This window comes from Corvus hawaiiensis, chromosome 15 (assembly GCF_020740725.1).
Source record: "Corvus hawaiiensis isolate bCorHaw1 chromosome 15, bCorHaw1.pri.cur, whole genome shotgun sequence".
Lineage (NCBI taxonomy): Eukaryota > Metazoa > Chordata > Aves > Passeriformes > Corvidae > Corvus > Corvus hawaiiensis.
The window spans coordinates 6,897,137-6,917,704 of record NC_063227.1 but is presented as its reverse complement, the minus strand read 5'-3'; the positions used below and the strand labels follow the sequence as shown (position 1 = coordinate 6,917,704).

Below are 20,568 nucleotides of genomic sequence, written 5' to 3'. Positions count from 1 at the left end.
ATGCGGGACCACCGTGAAGTGACCCCCGCTCTTCTTTGTCCCCCATCCCCAGCCGAGGGGGTGTGAGAGAATCTCATGGGGTGAACCCCGCTCTGCCCCGGCATTCTTCCCGCCTCCCACTGGGATGGCATGAGAGACCCCATGGGGTGACCCCCTCCTTCTTTCTCCCTCTCTTCCCCCCGTGGCGGTGTGAGAGACCCCCACGGGATGACAAACCCCTCCTCACCGAGTCCCCCCACATGCTGCCCCCGGCGACTCCCGGCACTACATTTCCCATGGGGCCGCGCGGCGGAAGCGGAAGTGGCGTATCTCCGGCGCGGCACGCGGGCCGCGCCATGGCCGCCGACGGCGGCGGCGGGCGGGAGCTGCTCGCCCTCATCCACCAGCACCTGCTCCGCGGCGGCTTCGCTCGGGCCGCCCGGGAGCTGCAGGCGCAGAGCGGGCAGGTAACGGGCGGCCGGGCCCCGGCCGCGGGGGTGGCAGCGGGGGCGCGGGGGGGGGCGGGGGCGGCGGTCTTGGAGCGCGGGCCTCGGCGGGGCCGCAGGGCCCGGTCCCCCTTCGCGCCCTCACCGACCACCGGGAGCGCCGTGTGAGGGCCGGGCGCGCCGCGGGCCCGAGGCTGCACGCCGGCCCGCAGCTCCACGCTGGACCCACGTGGTGTCCCTGCACCCAGCGGGTGCTCCTGGTGGCCGCGGGGCGTCCCGGCCCCGAGCCGGCCGGGGAGAGGGGAGAAGGCTGGCAGCCCGCCCGGAAGAGCCTCCCGTACTGGGGGCTGCTGCTCCCCGAACACGTGCTGCTCCGGGAGAAGTCTCCAGGGGAACACGTGGCCCTGGGTGCAGCGCGGCGGGGAGTGGGAGGGATTCGCCGGAAGGTGTGTGCAGGGAGGCACGGTCCCGTTCTCCTGGGGAGTCTTGGATAGGCCCCTGCGGTCGCTGCTTCTGTCTGGTGGTCACATCCCGAAACGGGGCCGGTGCCTGACTGGTGTTCACTCTGCTTTCACAGAAATTGCTCCCTTCCCTCTCGACCTCTCTCGAGGACATCTTTACCCACTGGGAAAAGTAAGTCAAAGGAGAGAATAAGTATCAAATATGTTCCAGACTGTGCTGACGGCTAAGCTGCGTGGCATGTGTGATTTTTATTTGCTGGAATTCCGTGTTGTTGGAGGATTTCCGATGATAACTGTGCTCAGCAGAGTTTTCTCCTAACCTCTGGTTTCACAGCAATTCATTTCAGATGTTCAGGATATGCTGGTTTAAAATTTCCTGAGCTTGGAGATAAGTTGTTACTTCAGTTTTGGGCAGATGATGCTGGAGTGTTGTGGAGCTCAGAGTCATGCTTTACTGCAAGAAATCTGTTCCCCAGTTCTGTTTCACTTTCTTTTTAAAGCCACGTGCTTTGCAGGATTATTGACCCGAGAACAGAGAAGTTGAGCAGATGCTGAAATGCCAGAACTCTTACAGGGACTTAAACCTTGGCACAGATCACAGATGATCTGACTCAGAGGAAATCTCTTGGTTTCAGCCTGTCCTTTCAAGTCCTTACATGTTCCAAACGCCTTCCTGCATCGTTATCCCCCATTTGAAGGTCTGCAGGAGGGAGTCTTCCCATCTGTGATATTTGCACCCAGCCTGTGCTCGCTTTGGTTGGATGTTGGAGTGCAGCACTGCAGAGAAGCCCGTGGCAGCCTCAGTGCTGGGTTATCTGGGAATCCATGGAGCTGGGAGCACTGGAGTGAGGATCTCCTCAGCATGGCCATGCCAGCAGCCTTGGGAAGTGTTTTTTCAAAGGTGTTTTCTGCTTGATGCCTTGTGCCTTGCTCTTGTCCTCCATCCCTGAGCAGGAGAAAGGCTGGATCTAGAGGATGTAGCAGCGTAGAAATACATTTGCAGTTCCTCCCTCTGACAGTTCACTGCTCTCATGGGTGCTGATGGCGACCTTCCCACGGGCTGGTTATCCTGCCTGCTGCAGCAAGCCTTTCCAGACACTGTTGCTTTTAAAATTGAGGGGCAACAAGGCATTTGCATTAGGCTTAATTCCTTTTTCTTCAGTGTCACCCTTCTCTTATGGTTCTGCCCCACAAAGACATCCGTTATTCCTGGTCTGTCTGAGTTCTGCCTGGTTCGGAGTCAAAATGTTCGGAGAGGTGTGTTGGCCAGTAGTTATCTTAATCCTGGAGTGCTCCTGTGAGTGAGCTGCCTTTATCACTTCCTGTTGCTTCATAGGTGTTTTGGCCCAAAAATATCCTTCCTTAATCTACCCTGTGGCTCTTGCCCTTCTCACCAAGGCCATCCTTGGTGCTGTCCTGCAGAAACTCTTCCAGAGTGAGCCTAAAGCTGAGACTTGCCATTACAGGAGTGGCCTCCCTCCAGAGCTGCATTTACTCTTGGAGGATGCAGAGAGGGGGTGGAAGGGTGCCTTTGGAGCAGGGGAAAGCTGGACCAGTTCAGCCCTGGGAGCAGCCTGAGCCCTGCAGCCCTCAGGATGTTCTGGAATGCTACAGGGACAGCACTAGCAGACACCATTTCTTCCCTTCAGAGAGTATTCCTGAGCTCCTGGTCACTCACAGCAGATTCTCATATCAGGCTGTGTTGTGCTGTCAGCAGCCACTGGATCAGGAAGGTGTTGCAGGATCAGACCTACCTGTGTGGGTTGCCCTTTTGCTTTATTAAAATGATTGTTGGAGTAGCTACAGGACTTTCTAAGAGCCAACATGCCTTTGGTGCAGCCTGCTTGCACAAAACTTGCTGTTGCAGCTGTGCTGCCAGAACATTCTGACACCAAGCACAATCTTTACTCGTCAAATTATTAAACTAATCTTGTTTTTAAAACAGATGAACTAATAAAATGAGCTAAACTGGGCCAGAAGAGAGGATATTTGCTTCTGATAGTTGTGTGTCCCAGGGCTTAGAAGTATTGCATGTGTGAATCACACCGGTGTGTGCCCAGTGTTACCCTTGTAATAAAGCAAAGGTGTCATCTTTAATTCTCACATGAAAACCTGGGTAACTTTAGCCACATCATCTGTTCTGGTACAGGTAGGATTTAGAGCCTGGAAGGAAAATCTTTCTCCAGCTTAATGTTTTAACCCAATTGAGCAGCTTAAGTGTTTAATACTTATGTGGCCTCTTCCTCCTGTTTTTCCAACACATCTTCCGTAGGTCCAGCCACTTCCTTTCTTAAACCTCTTTGCAACCTGACTTTCCTGCCCTTTTGACTTGAGAGCCCAAGTTCAAATAGCTTTTGTACCCTTTAGATTGACTTCTCCTGGCCCTGTGGAATACCAGGACCTGGTATTGTGGGGATATCTGCCCTAACCCTGAGGCTACACTTACTTTGAGGCTGTAGCTGCCTCCTGGAGATGGAATTTGTTCTGGAGGATGCCTTCTATCGAGCACCAGCCTGACTGTGTATGTTTTTATTTCTCTGCTAAAGTGAGAAAGAGTCTGCCTAGGGCACAGAAAAATGGTCTAGGTTCAGTATCTCCTGTGAGTGTTGCAGGAGTATGTTGCTCTTGGATGTCTACTGAGGACTGGAGATGTCCCTTGGAGGTTAGAGAATTATTTCTCCCACCCTCGTAGGGATTCCTCTGTAGAGAAATGACACTGCCTATTCTTAGGCTGGAGCCTGATCTGAGAGTGAATGAATAATTATATTCTAATTTGTTCAAGATATTTTTTTCCCCATTTTGATACCCATTGTCTTCTCTCAGAACTCCACCAAATTCCAGGAGAAGAAAGGTGAGTGATGAGGAGGCAGCCATCCCAGAAAAGATCAGAGTTCCCGATCCCGTGAGCAGCTCCGAGAGCTCAGAGAAGGAAGAAGATGAGAAAGAGAAGGCGGAAGCGGCAAATGGTAGGAGCCTTTCATCTCCTGGAGTTGACAGAGTAGGACTGGAGACTTGTGTAGGAGCAGCCCAGCTTGCTTGGCTAGAGAAAATGTTTGTAAAGTGATGGCTATTCGTTTGTGCTCATAGAAAAATAGGACAACTAATTTAGCACCCCCTTCTCGTGTGGAGTTTCTGAGGAGCACAGATGTCTGCTGAAGCTAGAAAAAACCTGTTATGATTCATTGGGGAGGGATGGGTGTTGTTGCTTGGATGAAGCTTTGGGAACCTCTTGCTGCCCACTGTGGAGCACCGTCTAGTTGGTCCCAGGTGTGTGTTGGGCCAGCAAAGGCAGGCCTGTTTCATGGATCAGGGAAGGTCTTGTTAGTTGGTCTGGAAAGCCAGTGCCCTGTGTCTGAGGTGGGGATAGGTCTCCCGTGCAGCTGATGTAGGAGGTGTTGGCTTGTGGAGTCTAACAAAAAACCCTGTCTGATATATTTTGGCTCAGTCTGATCTGCTGTAGACCAGCCTTTGGAAAACTGCAGATCTTGAGAGGTTCTCTGTCTTGGTGGCTGGGAGAGGGAGGGGGTGAAGAAGCAAAGCACTTGCCTGTCACAGGGACAGCAGTGGTGATGGTCTTGGGTCAGGTGTGGAGATGGGACACTGTCCTGCTACTGGGGCCCTCCTTCAAACCAGAGACTGTGTTGGTGTGAGAAACACACTCACACAGCTGTTGTGTGGCTCTCTCCTGTGCAGCAGCCAGCCTTTCTCTGGCCACGAACTCAGTAGTGAATGTAGAAAGCAGTGAGGAAGATGAGTCCTCATCAGAAGAGGAGGCTCCGCCTGGGAAAGGTGCAGTGACGGTAAGGCAATGCTCCTGGCCTTGAAGGCTGCTGGTACTCTGAGGCCAGGACTGTCCCAGATTCATCAGCATGTGTAGAATTGTGTCCTGGGGTGGAAATCATATTTAAATGACCCTCCTATGCTGCCATAAGCCTTTTCTTAGATACCTGTCCCCCAAACACTTCCTTAAAGAGCTCTGGCTTACCTGGCTGCCACATTGCTGTTGTGGGTACATTGTCTCCAGTTTAGCTCCTCATCTGTGTGTAGCCTTCTAATTTCCTTTATTTCCTGTAGGTGACAGCAGCTGTGGTGGGTAGCAAAGCTGCCAACTCCCTGCATTCTCCTCCCAAGCCCGCTGCCCCAGCAGGCAGAGCAGCGGTGCTCCCTGCTGCCGACAGAACTGTGCTCTCTAACAAGCAGCAGCCCAGTGCCTCAGCTGCAGCTCCAGCCCCGGCCAAGGACGAGAAACTGCCTAGTTCTGGGAAGCCTGGACATGCCACAGCAGCTGTGGCCAAAGTAGGGCAAAGCAGAGCACCAGTAACAACCAAAGCACCGGAAAGTTCCAGCAGCAGCAGCAGCTCCTCATCTGAGAGCGAGGAGGAAGAGGAGACACCAACTGTGAAGGCCCCAGGCCCCAAAGCGGGTAAGGAGCCTGCAGGGTGGGGTAGGTGTGTGTGAGCTCCAGCTCTGCAGCAGATTGGATCTGAGACGTGCCTTCAGCATGTTCCTTTCAGCTTCCTTGCTGGAAAGCTCAGAGTGATGCTTGTTCCTTGGGGAGGCTGCTAGAACACTGCAAAGCAGCCAGCTCCGGAGCTCCGTGGGATGAATCCAGCGTGCTTGCTCCCATTTCAAGCAGCAGATCCTGTGCTAAGATGTCTGGCAGCACCCAGCACATACCCAGGGGTTGGGGGTAACCGTGTAGCCTGTCCAGAGGAGATGCAGTACAAATGCTGCAGATACTTTCAGCTTTATGGAAAGGCACGACAGTGTTGTTTCTTTATTCCCAATTGCAAAGGGATTACTTTTGGGATTTGAAGTCTTCAGGGAAATCTTTAAATGTTTTGAAGTGTGTCTCTGTGTGTTGGAGGAGGAGGGTGAGAAATAGATCGTTGAAGTTCTGGAAATGATCCTTCTCTTGGCTCTTTTCCAGCAGAGGCCCAGCCAGGCTGGGTGCCCCTGCAAGGAGCTGTGTGTGGCTGGGCAGCACCGTACAGGGTCAGAGTGTGGCCAGGCAGTATTTCCCATCTCTGCCTGCACTCGAGGAGTGGTGTTTCTGGGCCAGCATTTGTCTGGAGAAGCTGTTCCCAGCAGGCCATTGATGTTTTCAGCAGGGCTAGGTCCTCTTCCCTGCAAATCCCCTTAACCCTCTCTGTGGCTTGTTTTGTTTCCCTGACATCAAAAGCCACATTAGCATCACGCTCTGGGGGCTCAGAGCAGGCAGCAGCCGTGACTTCTCCTCGCTTGTGTTTCAGAGCCGGCGGCTGGGGCTGCCAAGAGCAGCAGTGAGGAATCAAGTGAGGACACATCCTCTGAGGAGGAGCTGGCAACTCCAGCCATCCAGGTAACCTCTCCAACATGGAGTCTTTGTCCCTAGGAAGTCATTTCCCTTCTTTTGAAGGAGAGAGGAAATGCTGCAGTGCTGTATTTTGACATCACCCCTTACCCTGGGTGTGTGAGATCCCCAAACTCAAGACCAGAGCACGTGCTGTGTGACCGAGACCCCTGCTGACATCAACCATTCTATTCCAGTTTCTACTAGTGCCTGAAGCTGAGGGAGATCCTTGGATCTGTAGGAGGTGATTAGTATGCAATTTGATGGATATAGCTAGGCAGTCCATGGAGAAAGTGACTTGCTTCAGATATTCCACAGCCCATGGGTCTGAACAAGTGTGTCCTGGTCAAAATTAGCAAGGTAGCTCACTTTAAAACAGATTCCATGCAGTTAGAGCTTTCAGCCATTTTCTTCCGAGGTGTTACCTGATTCTTCTGTTCCCTTTTGTTCCCCCCATTCCCAGGCCAAGCCAGCTGTGAAAACAGTGCAGTCTAATGCAGCACCTGTGAAAAGTGCACCTCCTGCTCCAGTGTCCCTTAAGAAGAATGCAGTGAAACAAACAGCACTGGCAGCAAACCAGGCCAAACCTGCATCCACAACAGTTCCTGGGGCTGCACAGCCTGATGACACATCAGAGAGCAGCAGCTCATCAGACAGTGAAGATGAAGAACGTCCATCAGTAACCCAAGTGCGTGTCTCCGAGATCCCCTCTCTCCTTGCGTGCCTGTCAGGGCTAGGGACCGCAGTGAAAAGAAAATTTTGTAAATGCGTGTAGTGTGTAGCAAAGTCATGTTGGGGGTGGGAGGAAGGAGGCGTGAGGTGTTAAAAGGCACCTCCATGTCTTTGCTCTGAGCTTTAATCAACCCATTGTGCCTTTCTTTGAAAAACCCATCAGTACTTTTAAATGAGAAAAAACCCCAGCGTTTCTTTTCCCACCTGAAGAGGCAAATTATCGTGGTGGAATTTGCTTCTCAGGTATAAATTGCAATAAACAGTGTCTAATTTGGCAAACTGTAGTGCAGCTGGGCTTCCCTGCTGTGGAGAGTGCAAAGTGCTGCCTTGTACCTCACTGGAGGGGACTGGTAGTAGCAGCAGGCTGATGAAGAATGCCTGGTCTTGCTTTCTCATCTTGGGAGACCATCCCCACACAGCTAGATGAAAGAATTCCTTGTGTCCTGCCAGTCACTAATCTTCCTTCTGGGTTTGCCTTTCCTGGGGGGCTCTGAAATGTCTTCCCTTGATTACAGTCTGAGCAAATGAATTATGCTGCTGTGGGATTTGCCTTGTTTCACTCTGTTCATGTCTTGTCCAGACAAAGCCGCCTCCAAAATCCTCCCAGGCCATCCCATCCCCAGCAAAACGTACACCAGCAGCATCGCTGTCCATCAAAGCAGCTCCAGCAAAAACACTCCCACTGTCCCAAGGGAAGACAGCACCCAAACCAGCAGTGCCAAAGCAGGCTAAAACCTCCCTGGGAAGGACTGGTGCTCCCACGAAGCCTGCTGAAAGTGTAAAGCCAGTGGAGAGCACTGCCTCGTCAGCCAGTGAAGAGGAGGATCTCCCTGTGCCCATCAGCCAGAAGGTAGGTGCCGCATTCAGCCCAGTGCTAAGGGATGGGATATGCAAGACTAATGTTTATCCCTTAAATGCTGCTACTGATCTCCTTGAAACAGCAGGAGTTACCTTGTTTCTCAGTCCCTTGGAGAGGAAGATCTTTCTATTTGGAAGCAAGTACAGCCTCACTCTTCTCACACAGCCGTACCAGAGGAGGTGGGAGGCAAATGGTTTGGTACCAGCTGTCCACTCATGCCCTGCCCTTCTGGAGTGGCCTTGTGTGCAGGGTCACAGGTAGCTTGGTCTTGGCTTTCCTGTGAGGGTTTGGTTAGAGTTCTCTAACCAAAGGAGAAGGACTGGGAGTTCACACTGGACTCCGGTGGCCAAACTGAAAGGGATGCAAATCCCTTCCTGAGTGCATCCCTAGGCACATTGTATTGAGACTTTCTGCCACAAGTCTGAGCTGCAGGACACTTCAGAAAGTGCCCTGAAAGCAGCCCTTTGGAGCTGCAGCCTTACTGTCTGCAAGGGAGGAAGGGAAGCTGGGGGTAGAGCCTCACGTGTCCTTGCAGGGAGCCTCTTTGTCAACACGTCCTTTCACTATTGACAGGCAGGAGCCAGCGAGGCTCTGCATTTTTGTCTTCATAGCCTTGGTCTGCTAAGGTGGGTGGAGGGGGACGCTTCTCTAACAGTTGGCTCTGTGCTGCTCTCTTCCTGCATGATTGATTATATGTGAGGATTCAGCTCTAGGTGACAGGAGCAGCTATTTGATAGCTGTGCCATGAGGTCCCACTGTAAAACCATCGAGATTTGTCCATTTTAGCAGGATTTTTATGCTGGAGTAGGTTTGTGTCCTACAGTGTTGATTCTGTGAAGCTGGCAACAGCAAGTTTTACCTGCTGATTTAACCACTTCAGCATCTTCCCTCTTGCAAACTGACATTTACCCCTCGACAGCCAGAGTCAGCAAGGAAGAGCTTGTCATCAAGGGAGCTCTATTTTTGCCAAGCAGGCTGTTCCTTCCCGTGTTAGTAGCCTACAGGCAGAGACCACGAGTGAAGCCTGAAGATAAACCATTGGGCTTAGCTGTGTCCACAGTCCTGTCCTCCCAGTCAAACTCTTCTTAGCTCATCCCTCACCATCTGCTACTTGGGCATATGCTAACCACTGACTTACTGTATCCTGCAACTTCCTCTGGCTTCTGTGCAAGATCCAAAGAGATACTGAGCGTTGGAAGCTGCTTCATCTTTCCCTGTGGGGGTGGATTAGCACAATTAAAATGAACATCATGCCTAAATTGAACTGCTTAATTGGTATGTTTACCCGTGAAGACTCAGGAATATTTAGTTAAAGAAGTTGACAAGGTGTTCGCATATTTTGGGGGGAAAGGATGGTGATGGGGGACAGTCTGACCTTAAAGACGCTGTGAGCTGCTTTTCTTTTGGAACTGCTAATTTTGCTCTGCTGCTTCTTTCCTGAGTGTTTTGAGCCAAAGGTGCCACCTGAGCCCTCTGTAGACAGGCTTTGGCTTCTGTTTACAAGGAGTGGGTGTGAGATGCACGTGCAGCCGTGTGTTGGGAACCCGTGTCTTCCTTGAGCATCCCAGGAAAACCCGTGTGGGTTGTGCTGACAAAAGTTGTGCCAGCAACTTTTTATCTTGGAATGCAGGCCCTGTGGGGAGAGGCCGAATCTCCCAAGAGACTGAGGGTCTCTTTCCCTCCTTGAACCCTGTTCCCCCTGCTGTGCAGGTGGCAGTTGTCCCTTTGCTGGGCCATGACCCAGCTGAGACACTGGTCCCAGTCCATACAGGGCGGTGTTCCCGAGGCACACAGGCAGTGCTGGAGTGTGATTTTACAACGTGCTGGGCGCACGTGGCTCAGTGTTGTTCCCCCTCTTGTCATGCAGCGCTGCAGGATGCAAATGGACCCAGCGAGTGGCAGATGGGTTGTGCGGAGCTGAGTCATCACACTCACTGAGCCACAGGCAGCTCCTGCTTTGGGGGCTGGAGAAGGAGCAGGAAAAATTATTTCCTCTTGAGTTATTTTCCTCCTCTCTGAGTTACTTCAGTACCTGTGACTCTCGAGCTGTCAGAAGCTCTCTGCCTGTGTTACCTGCTCCCTGGATGTAACTCAGCTGTGCTGTTGGCCAGATCCCACCTGAGGCTGTCATCCGTCTGATGTGGATGGATGGACCTTGGTGGCCTCCCAGGAAGATCTGAGGCTGTGTAAACCTTATGGTGGTTTCTGTGTGGATGCTGTTGTGTTCTTTCTGTGTTAAGATGCCCCTGCATGGCAGCTCTTTCTCACTCCATAGCTAAGTTAGGAAATGGAGCAGCCCTGTGCTGTGCATCCACATAGAGGGAGAAGCTAGACCTGTTGCTATGCAGGGCTTAAAACTGAGTGAGCTTAAAACTCAGTGGGCTCTGATCTTGGTAAGCTCTTCCCTTGCACAGCTCCTCTCTTCCTAGCAGAGAGGAGCTAGCACGTTCAGAGCAGTGTGTGTGAATTCTTCTGACTGCTTCAAGTACTTGTGTCTCTTCAGCATTGCAAAGCTGGCCTCTCTCCTGGAGATTGTGACTCACTGGTATCAAAACAAAACAGAGAAGTGAGGTTTGCAGTCCCCCCTCCCCAAGCACTTGTGGAGGTTTCTGTTTCTCTAAGCAGAGTCAAATGTGCTTGGCTCGTTTGGAGAGCTGTTCTGTAATGGGATAAACATGCAGATGCTGTTGTCTGTTTAGTGTTTGGCTTGGAGATGATAAACAGTGCCCCAGTGGCAGCCCGTGGCAGGGCTGTGCCAGGAAGCGCACAGTAGGATTGGTCTTCCCAAAAGGCTGCTAAGCTGGTGCTCTGCTGCAGGCTGTGGGGGTATCACTGCATTGGCAGCATGGCAGGGGTGGGGCAGCCAGGCAGGAATCTCTCATGGAGCGCCAGAGCAGGCTGGTGTCACATGCAGGGTGCACAGGGCCTGCCTGCCCTGGCAAACACGATGTACTCTTTGGCAGAGCAGCCCGGAGATGAGCCATGAGTGGAGTAAATGAGCGGGTGCAGAACACTGCCAGCCTGGGGAATATCTGCAGGGGAGGAAATTCCCAGATCATCCACAAGCACTGCCTCTCCCTCTGCTGTTGCTAGCCTTCAGTGTGCAGGAGGGGGATCCGCAGTCCTTGGAGAGGGGCCAGGAAGAGAGCAAGTCTCACCTGGCAGTTGTGTATCTGAGGCACAGGTGACTGTGGCTTCCTAGTGCTGACACAGCAGGGAAAGTGGCTTGTGGTCTATCCTGGAGGATCTGAGTGTTGACAGGTGCTGCAGAAAGACACAGCCCAAGTGAGTGTCAGAGGTGTTTTGTTGTCTGGAGATGTCTAAATTCTTAGACCTGTTGACAAATCAGTTTCCAAGTTGAGTTGCACTCTCTATTTGCCCCACCTCCCAAACCCTTGTGTCAGCCCTGTGTCTACACTGAGCTCTCTAGCAGCTCCAGGCTGTAGCTGCTCTAATACTGTCTCTGAATCTTGCAAGTGTTATGGCACAAGGTTTCCCAACTCCTACTGATTCCCTGAGCTGTAGGTCGTGCTTAAGTGAGAGGCTTCCTTGGAGTGGGAGTCTTGGGGTTGCAGTGCTTGTCCTGCTCTCAGGCTCCTGCCCAGCCAGCATCTCTGCCTCAAGAAGGAATTGCTGTTAGGAGCTTACACGCACTGTTAGCCTGTGTGCTCATGTAAAACACACTTGGGGTTTCTGTCAGAAGGAAATTGCTAAATGCAGAGAGATGTATCTACAGCTGCTCAGTCCAGGCAGGGACTGAAGCCCCTCCCACATGTAACACACCATGGATGGTGTGAGTGTTAGTAACTGTTAGGGTAAAACAAAACCCAACCTGGGCTGAAACTGCACTTAAACTCCTAAACAATACCTGTACTAATACTGCATTTCTGGGCCTGTGTTTGTTTTTTGTTAAGAGGTTATCAGAACAGCCCAAGCCTGTTCCCAACCTGAGCCAGGCTGCTAAAGCTGGGCAGCCTGAAAAAGCAGTGGTAAGCACCTTGAAAAGCCAGGCCTCCGAAAGTGGGAGCAGTGACTCATCTGACAGCGAAGAGGAGTCTCCTGCAGCACAGAGACAGCCTCCACAAGCTGGTAAGTTTCCTGGTAGTAGCCAGGATCCCTCACCTGCATCCTTATGGGTTTCTTCCTCTCCCCTGCACATGGAGCAGCTCCTGTTCTGGACAGCCACAAAGAGCAACTCTTTCTCACAGTGACAATGTCTTATGCTTTTCCTGCAGTGAAAACCAATTCTGTGCCCCAACCAACAAATGTGAAAAAGGCACCGGCTGCAGCACCAGCCACAGCCCCTCCAGCTGTGGACAGCAGTGATGATTCCAGTGAGGAGTCAGATTCAGAGGATGAAATAGTCCCCCCTTCCCAGGTGAGGAGCCACTGACCCACTGGCTATGTGGGCTTTTAGTGCTGCACACTCAGGACTTGGAAGGTGGTAATTGTGGAGGTGATGAGCAGTGCAGAGAAGCCTCCTGTTGGCTGGATCAGGTTTTCTTGGCAGTGTCCGTGGGTCTGGCTGACGCCAGCTCTAGGTGCACATCTCAGCCACAGCAATCTTGCAGTGTGTGAGAGCAATGGAGAGTGTGAGTGCTTTGACAGGAACATGAGTAGACGCACAACCCCAGACCTCCCCTGGGACTCTGTCCCCTCTGCTCTACTCCAGGAATTTAGACTGGAAAAGCAGCCAAATCCTTACAGGAAGAGTCTTTCCATGAGCTGTGTAGCTCCAAGGCAACCCATCGCCTGGTTCCTCCCAGACCCCTGAGGTTCTCTGGTTTTCTTTTCCGCAAGCCTTGGGAGGATGGAAGGATCTGCCCTGAAGGGTAGCACAGTGGTCCTGCTGCCTTTCAGCTGGAGGAGCCAGGCCCCTGCCTTGGAGAAGATAGGTGACCCTGTATCTGTGCTGAGAGCATCACTGAGTGTCATGGAGCTGATCCCAGCTCTCGCACTGGAATCTCCTTGTGTCTCCATGCCAGTCCTGTGGCTGACTCCCTGGGGCCAGAGCTGCCTCAGTGTGAAGCTATCTTGGGGGTGTCTGCACTTGTGCTGCAGTTTGAGCCCAAGAAACCACATTAAAAAACCCACTGACTGAGGAACACAGCTACTGTTCCTCGTAGTGGAGGCTTGGCTGGTGCTCTGAGCCCAAGACTTGGTGGCCAAGCACATTTCATATCCCACACATGCCTTTGCTGGGAGAGGGACATTATGAGCACTCAGGAAATCCTTCCCCGTGTTGGCCTAAGGCTGTGGCCCGCAGAAAGGCTGTCTCCCACCAGCTGATGGGCAGGCAGCCATCCTGAGCAGTCTTTGAGTAAAGCATGTTTATATTACTGAGATTGTATAAAATAATGCAGTTGCTGTAACTTGAGCTTTGTGTGAGAGGGCTGAGAGCTCACGTTGGGCTGGCAGCTCTGCACGGCAGAGCGGGGCCTTTTCCCTTCCAAAGGCCAGATGTTGTGTGAGGGAAATGTCAGCCCACAAAGGCCCAGCTTGTCAGAGATCTGGAGGGGGAGAGCTGCTCACGTAGCCTTGTCAGTAACACAAACCAGGAGGCTGAGTGCTTCTTCGTGGCTCCTGCTCTCTCCTCTGCTGGCATTTGTGTCATGGACCTGTCCTCAGTGACAGATTTCCATGCCTCTGGCCTTTCTATTTTTAACCCTTCTTTATTTCAAGGTTGATGGGAGGTTTCAAATGTGAGGTAACAAAATTGCTCTTGTTAATTTGACCCCTAATCTGTTCTTGCCTTGTGGATCCGGAGGCAGATTTTCCCTGTGGTCAGTGTCTTTGTTTATCTCTGTTGCCAATTAACTCTTGGTGTGTGATTATTAGAGTGTAGAAGACATCCTGGAGTCCAAGTGCCTGCTCTGCAAAGGTTTACAACTGCAGTCTTACAGTGCTGGTGCTGCAGTGGGTAGGGATTCACAGCCTGCAAGCACAGCACATTTCCCCTGCCTGCCCTCAGGGTAGGCGCCTTTGGGGCACTGAGCTAATGCTTTTGGCACTCTCAGGGTGCTGGCCCTTATTTCTGCTCCTGGTTGTGCCAGAGGCCTTGCTCAGAGGCTCATGGGAGATAGAGCTGGTCTGCAAAGGAGAGAATTAAAAAACACAAGTCTTGGTGCTGCGCTGAAAATGATGGAAGGGCTCAGGAGTTTGTGCTGGATTGGTGTATGCCTCTGTATCTTTTTCCTCCAAGTTTGCTCTGTCCTGATTTTCTCTCTCATCTCTTTAAGGGTCTGTCCCAGCAGAACGTCAAAGTAACTGCGGTTTCGAGCATGGTGGCTGCAAAGGCAAATGCCACCCTGCCTTCAGGGAAGAGGACAAAAACTCCTGCTGTCCCTGCAGCCAGCAGAGTGTCTGAGAGCTCGAGCAGTGATGCCTCAGAGCACAACGTGCTGGCAGGAAAGGTAATGATGGAGGAGACTAAGGTGGGGAGCTTTCCTGGTGAGAGGGAGAAGATGCATCTGCTGGGGTCTGGGGCTGGTGCCATGTCCCCAGCTGAGGGATGTGTTCATGAAGCAGGGAGAGAGGGGCTTGCTCTATCCTAACCACGATTATTATCTCATGAGATGAGGCAGAGGAGCAAAGGCTAGTCCTGGTACCTTTTCTGTTCCTGGCTCCCAGCTGGCTGGCTGGTTTATTCTTTTGTGATAGCAGTTGTCTGCTTGGCCACAGCTGCCTGCTTCCCTTGTGGGCTGGGACCAGCTGGACCCTCTGAGAGGTTCTTGGGCTGACTGTGACATGAACTGGAGCAGTACAGCTGAAGAAGGGCCAAGGTGGACCAAGCCCATCTACTCTGGGCTGCTGCTTATAGTTCATGCAGTTAGTTATTCCTCCTTCCAGATCTATTTCATCTCCCTCTCCCTAGGTCCCCGCTGCTTCTAGCCAAAAGCAAACGGTTCCTGTGGGAAAAGCTCCTCCAGCCAACACTGCCGCCCCAGGAAGTTCCACTGCCAAGGCAAGGAAGCCAGTCCTGCAGCCAGCACAGGACACCCACCCAAGCCAGCCCATGCCACCCACCCAGGCAGAGGACACCTCAGACAGCAGCAGTTCCTCTGACAGCGACGAGGAGGAGGCACCCAAGCAGCCCCCCAAACCTGGTCAGTTCTCCCCAGAAGATGCTCTCGGTGCTACCAGGGTGGGGTCAGCCTTTTGTTACTCCATGGGAGGTGTGCAGTGGTTGGAGAGGGGTGCCTCCTCTCCAGCCTGGCAGAGCACTCCCCTTCCTTTGGAGGCTGGCAGCCTTCTGATGGCAGTGCTTGTGCTGGGGAGGTGAGCTCAGCCCCAGGCAGCAGTGGTTTAACAGGAGGAACTCTGCTCTTCCAGCAGGCTCCCTGCAGAAACCAGGAGGAGCCCAGACAGCCCACAGCTCCTCCTCGGAGTCCAGTGAGGAGGAGGAGGATGCAGCATCACAGGTATGGTACCTGAGCAGTCTGGATCCTCTCAGGTCTTGCAGCTGGCTCCTAAGTAGGACTGAGAGAGACTCAGTTCTCAGCCATAGCAGACAAGGTGCTGGGTGGATTTGCCAGGAGAGAAATGGGGGTTCCCCAGTGCAGTGGTGTGAGCAAGACCTTTTGGTGGGGGCAGAGAGAGAGAAGCTTTTGAACCTGGAATGCTTCCCTGGGCAGCCAGGCCTTGGGTCCAGCATTCATGGTGCCTTCCCTGGGAGAAGAGACAGGAGGACGTGGTACCTTGCAAGGGTTAAACCAGGAGAACTGGCGCACAGTGCCAAGAGCAGCAGGGATTTTTTTTTTCCCCCACTTTAGTTTGTAACTTAACCCACGTCCAAGACATGAGATTCCCTTTGTAAGTAACGTGCAGGGCGTGCAGTACATCTGCAGTGCATTAACTGTGCGTGGGCGCACGCTGATGGCCAGGAGCCTCCCCCAAGCCTGCCTTGCTGGGCGAGAACAAAGGAGCGCCTCTGGCCGCCAGCTCTCGAGGCTGTCAGCTCAGCTGGTGTCTGTCGGTGCTGGCCCCTCTCCTGGTAGCCCTAGGCTCTCACAGCAGGCTCCACAGGTGGCCAAAGGTGGACCCTTCACTTGGATTTTGAGGACAATAGCGGCAGAGACAGAGCTGCCTGTCTGGTGTGTGGGAGGCTGCCCTGCCGTGGCTCCTCAGTGTCTGTGCTGTTTCAGTCCCTCCTCACAGGCTACCCAGTCCTCTCCAAGACCCCAGTAACACCCCAGGCACCAAAGACGGTTCCCCCCCAGCCTGGAGGTGAAGCGGGGCCAGGGAAGGCAGCTGGGAGTGCTGCAAACTCCCTCGCCAAGGGCTCCCTGAAAGCAGCCCCAGCCGACAGCTCAAGCAGTGACAGCAGTGACTCCGACACAGATGACAACCAGGTGGCTGCAAACCACAAAGCAGGTGGGTCTTCTTTGGCAAGGTTGGGAATTTGCTTGGCCCAGGAGCAAAGCCATGCTGGCACAAAAGGGTGACACTGAGGAGGATGTCACTGGGACGAGCCCCGTTCCCAGTGTGTCTCTACCACAGAGCCACAGCATGGAGTGCTGCTGCCGTCTGCTGGCTTCCCTGGCCACAGCACAGCCTTCTCCCTGAACACCCTGCTTGTGCTGGCTGCCTCCAAGGCTCAGTGCCTTTGCCTCTTCCAGGATGTGCTTTAGCCACAGTAATTAACAGGAGCAGGTAGGGCTCTCCCTGGAGCCAGTGCACAGTGCATTGCTGGCTTCTGTGGAAGGTTCAAACACTGCCTGAAGAACATCTGCTGCACAGTGCTGGTATTCAAGCCTCCCCTTGGGCTGTGTGGGCTCTGCTGCATGTCTGGAGAGCAGAGGAGGGGAAGCAAATGAGAAGACCTGTGGAGAAACAAAATGTACCACCATTTTCCTTGTTTGTTGGCAAATGGTAAGAGTTGGAGCTGGAAGCTGCTTCTGCTCTGGTTGTGACCCTGACACTTTCAGATGAACTCTGACCCACACTAGAAACTCACGTGGGTCTGTTGGTCCCTTGGGCACATCATGAAATTGTGCATAGGGCTGCTGAGGAGATCAGAACCATCTGTTTATGGGCTCAAGAGGGCTCAGGGGCTCTGGGATTGGCCAGTGGTGGTGATGACACGTGACAGTGTGGAAACCCCCACCACCCTGGGAAGTCCACAACTTACTGGGGATGGTGTCCTGGGGAAGGACTGCTCTGTCTATGCTCACCCATCTTGTCAAACAGCCAACTGTTGTGGCTGTTGTCACCACTTCAGGCTGAGGCATCTTTCTCTGACTGCTGTAGATGCCAACAAGTTTAGCTTTTTTTCTGGGAGAAGAACTGGATGCTCCTCTTCAAATGCATATTTCCATTCTCCTGTGACTAGTCTGTGTAATGAATGTTCCCTGAGTTGTCTTCTCTCTCTTGTCTGTTTCTGCAGAAAACAACCCCCATTCAGGGCAGGAAGCTACAGAAGCCTCCAACCAAGAGAAGGTGGCAGGAAAAACAGAGCCAGGTCATGCCAGCCTCAAAGCTTCGCCACTGAAGAAAACCGTGGCAGTGAAAGAGAACAGTATTGGGGCAAAAGGGGTGCAAGTGACCCCAGCGTCATCACATGCCCTGCTGTCTGTCCCAGAGTCACAGCAGCCAAGCTCAGGGAGTGAAACTGAGGTCACCACTGCTGCCAGAGTCCCTGCAGTGCAGACAGTGGAGGGGTTGGAGGTGAAGAAGAAGAAGAAAAAGGAGAAAAAAGAAAAGAAGGAGAAAAAGAAACCATCCTCCACAGCAGACAAAGCTGTGAAAACGCCCAAGAGCAAAGACAAAGAGAACAAGAAGCAGAAAACGTCTCAGAAGCGGAAGCTGACGGGAGAGGATGGGGCTGTGGGGCAGCCCAAGGAGAAGAAACGGAAAGGGCAAACTAATGAAGAAGTACCCAAAAAGAAAAAGAAGAAAGCAGATGGTGACCTGGACAAGGTGGCAGGCAGCAAGGACAAGAAAAAAACAGCTAAAAGTAAGCATGCTACACTTGGGGCCTAGTTTGCAATAGGTTCTTGCAGCTGATGCACATTCACCCTCTGGTGCAGGGCCTTGCAAGTAGCACCCACTTTCCCATTGGCTTCCTGCTTGGCTGCTTCCCTCATGGAATCATAGAGTCGTGTGGCTTGAAAAAGGCTTCTAAGTTCATTGAGTCCAACCACATCCCCAGGTACCATATCTGCAGGTCTTGTAAATGCCTCCAAGGTTGGTGACCACACCACTGCCCTGGGCTGCCTAGTCCAGTGAAGAAATTTTTCCTAATATTCAATCTAAACTTCCTCTGGCTCAGCTTGAGGCCGTTTCCTCTTGTGCTGTCACTTGTGACCTTCGTACAGCTTGTTGTTCTGTAGTGCCCTGCTCTCTGCCCTACTCCAAAGGCCATTTTTTTCTTTGCAGTGCAGCCTGTATTTGCAAATCAGAGCTGGTTTTGTGCTGGATCTCGTAGGCTTTAAAAAAAAAGGGGGAAGCTGGATTGGCTGAGCCACATCTGCTGGGGCATTTCTGTTCTGCTGAAATGCAGCCCTTATTTTTGGAGGAGACAGACTTGTCCATTGGCCCTTGTGTGAGCTGTTAAACAGGGATGAGTGGAACCTCTTGGAGCAGTTGTGCTGAGCTGAACCTTGTGTCCATCCTGTGTTAGCAGCTCCCCTGGCTCTCATTTCTGGCATGTGCCCACCTACTCCAGCCCTGAAGCAGTTCCTTGGAGCAGGTGGGCAACAGAAGGTGGAAAGAAGGAAATTCTACATAATTCCACTTACATGTGTGCACAGATGGTGGGATCAAGCTGCTCTGGCTCAGGGGTATTAGGGAAACATCCCTGGGTGCAGCTGCCTGTGGCAGAGCTCTGCCTTCACCCAGTTCCTGCTCTGGAAATCTTGCTCAAGTTTGGATGTGATCAAAAACTTACTGGAGGTGCTCCTACCAGTCTGTGCTCCCTCTCAGAGGCTGACAATACCAGAGTCCCTCTCTTAGTTGGCTTTTCTTTCCCATTCCTAGAAAAGAAGACTGGGAAAGAAAAGAAGAAGAGCAAAAAGGCATCTTTGGAAGGGGCACCTGTAGCAGATGGCTCTGCTGAAGTTCACAAGAAGAAGAAGAAAAAGGAGGTATGTGTCAGACCCCGGGCTGTGGTGCTCATCCCAGCAGTGTGCCAAGCTAGAGAACGAACAGAGCCGTGTCCTGGCCTTGCTGGCAGTCCTGGGGAGCCTGCAGTTCACTGTGGCCAGTCTTAAGACACCCCGATCTTTGGCTGGGATTAGGGTGGCTCAAAGGGCTTGTTCCTGTATTGCTGCCCTAGGAGATTCCTTTCCCTGGAAAGGTCAAACCCAGCGATCCTTTTGGTGGCAAAGGACTTAGTCCTGTCTAAGTGCTGCTCTCCAGCTGTCTGTTCATCTCATTCTCAGCGGAAGCTGGAGCTCCTGAGGCTTGGCAGGCTTCTGCATCCCATCCCAAGGGCTTGAAGGGGGCACAGAGGGAGACTATAGGGTGTTCCATGTGGTGGCTGCCACCTCTACAGGGATGTATCCAGGAAGCCTCTGTGGCTTTGCTGGGTCCTTCATGTCTGTGGTGCAAATGATACTGATGTATTTTTCCTCCTTTCCATTTTAGAAGAAGAAAGCAGCTGAGCCTGAAGGATTGTGAGAAGGTACATGGCCTGTGGGGACTGGCCATTGGTACCCTGAGCGGCGTAACCTTGGCCACATTCAGAACTCCTGGGCCAGTTTTGGGAAGACAGTGTGGTCTCTAAGTGCTCACTGAGCCAGCCTGGCCTTAGATCAGAGGGCCAGGGAGTGGAGCAGTGTGAGGAATATCGTGCAGCCCTGTGCTGGCTTCTCTGGATGTGTCTGACCTCAACTCTTTAGCTGCTGAGAACTGGATGTCCAGCCTGGGTGTTGCTGACCTCTGTCACCAGCAGAGATGAGTGGCCTCTGGCAGTGTCTGTCTGTCCCTGCTGACCACAGGGAGCTTGCAAAAGCAGTGGGGATTAGATGGTGATGTTGTAGCCACCTGGAAGTGGACCAGATGCCTCTGCCCATGCTCTGCTCAGCTGTAAGGCTGTTCTCCTCCCCATCCCTAACTCTCTAACTCCTCTCCCCAAAGGTACCGCATTCCTGTGATTAAAGATTTATGGGTGAAGATCAAACAGAAGAGAGGAAAAAAAAGGAAGCTCACCTGGAAAATTCCAGCTTTTTTCAAAATAGTAATTTATAACTTCTTTTAACTGACTTTTAGAGCAGAGCAGCGTAACTTTTCTGCCTCCTCCTGTCCTGCTGAGGCCCAGAGATGTGTTTATAGTCCCTCCAGATGGAATGGGACTGGAGGAGGCAGTTTGACCAGAACATAAACTGCTTTTCCCCTTGTTGACACCCAGCCATCCCTTTCTCTTACCACAGAGCTATATTTTTGAGAAAAACTTTTACCTTTTTTCCCCTCCTCCTGTGACTTGTGGTGTCAGTCCTTTTGCTACTACAGAAGAGAGCTCTCGGGTTTCCTTTTTATTCCAACACTGACAGCAGTGATTATCATGTCCCTGGAGTTGCACTGAACAGTTGTGTGCAGCAGCTGTTCTCAGCCAAGGCAGAGTCAGTTTTTGTGTTGTTTTTTTATGAAATACAAAATAATAAACAACAAACAGTGAGATTTTACTTCAGCTGCTTTCAGGGGAGGCCAAGGCTGGCTGGCTCTGGAGGATGTTGTGGGTGGGAGAGCAGAGCCCAGTGTCTGCCTGTCTGGGGCAGGAGGAACCCCAGGGTACAAGTGAAATCAAACAAGGGATGGGCG

The 20,568-nt window shown here is 52.4% G+C and overlaps 1 protein-coding gene across 3 annotated transcripts; it reads left to right on the top strand.

The window, feature by feature from the left end:
* The first annotated feature begins 318 nt into the window (after positions 1–318).
* On the top strand, positions 319–20,425 carry TCOF1 (treacle ribosome biogenesis factor 1). Of its 3 annotated transcripts, XM_048319803.1 has the most exons (18): positions 319–446; positions 1,003–1,058; positions 3,710–3,852; positions 4,580–4,686; positions 4,961–5,309; positions 6,139–6,227; positions 6,682–6,906; positions 7,531–7,800; positions 11,724–11,898; positions 12,045–12,187; positions 14,049–14,222; positions 14,684–14,915; positions 15,142–15,230; positions 15,954–16,182; positions 17,195–17,764; positions 18,787–18,893; positions 19,396–19,432; positions 19,888–20,425. In XM_048319803.1, exons 1-17 carry the CDS (start codon positions 336–338, stop codon positions 19,426–19,428), a joined length of 3,102 nt encoding a protein of 1,033 aa, XP_048175760.1. In that variant the 5' UTR covers positions 319–335; the 3' UTR covers positions 19,429–19,432; positions 19,888–20,425. The 3 variants fall into 3 exon arrangements, with proteins under 3 accessions (XP_048175760.1, XP_048175761.1, XP_048175759.1); XM_048319804.1 differs by having other exon boundaries at positions 15,145–15,230; positions 19,396–20,425; XM_048319802.1 differs by having other exon boundaries at positions 19,396–20,425.
* The last annotated feature ends 143 nt before the right edge of the window (positions 20,426–20,568 follow it).

What these genes read in the sequence shown, in the direction of transcription:
- TCOF1 (XM_048319803.1), top strand. Translation starts at nt 336, where the DNA reads ATGGCCGCCGACGGCGGCGGCGGGCGGGAGCTGCTCGCCCTCATCCAC. An exon ending in ATCTTTACCCACTGGGAAAA is followed by an intron (nt 1,059 to 3,709) that starts GTAAGTCAAAGG and finishes GTCTTCTCTCAG; the next exon opens with AACTCCACCAAATTCCAGGA. An exon ending in CTGGGAAAGGTGCAGTGACG is followed by an intron (nt 4,687 to 4,960) that starts GTAAGGCAATGC and finishes TATTTCCTGTAG; the next exon opens with GTGACAGCAGCTGTGGTGGG.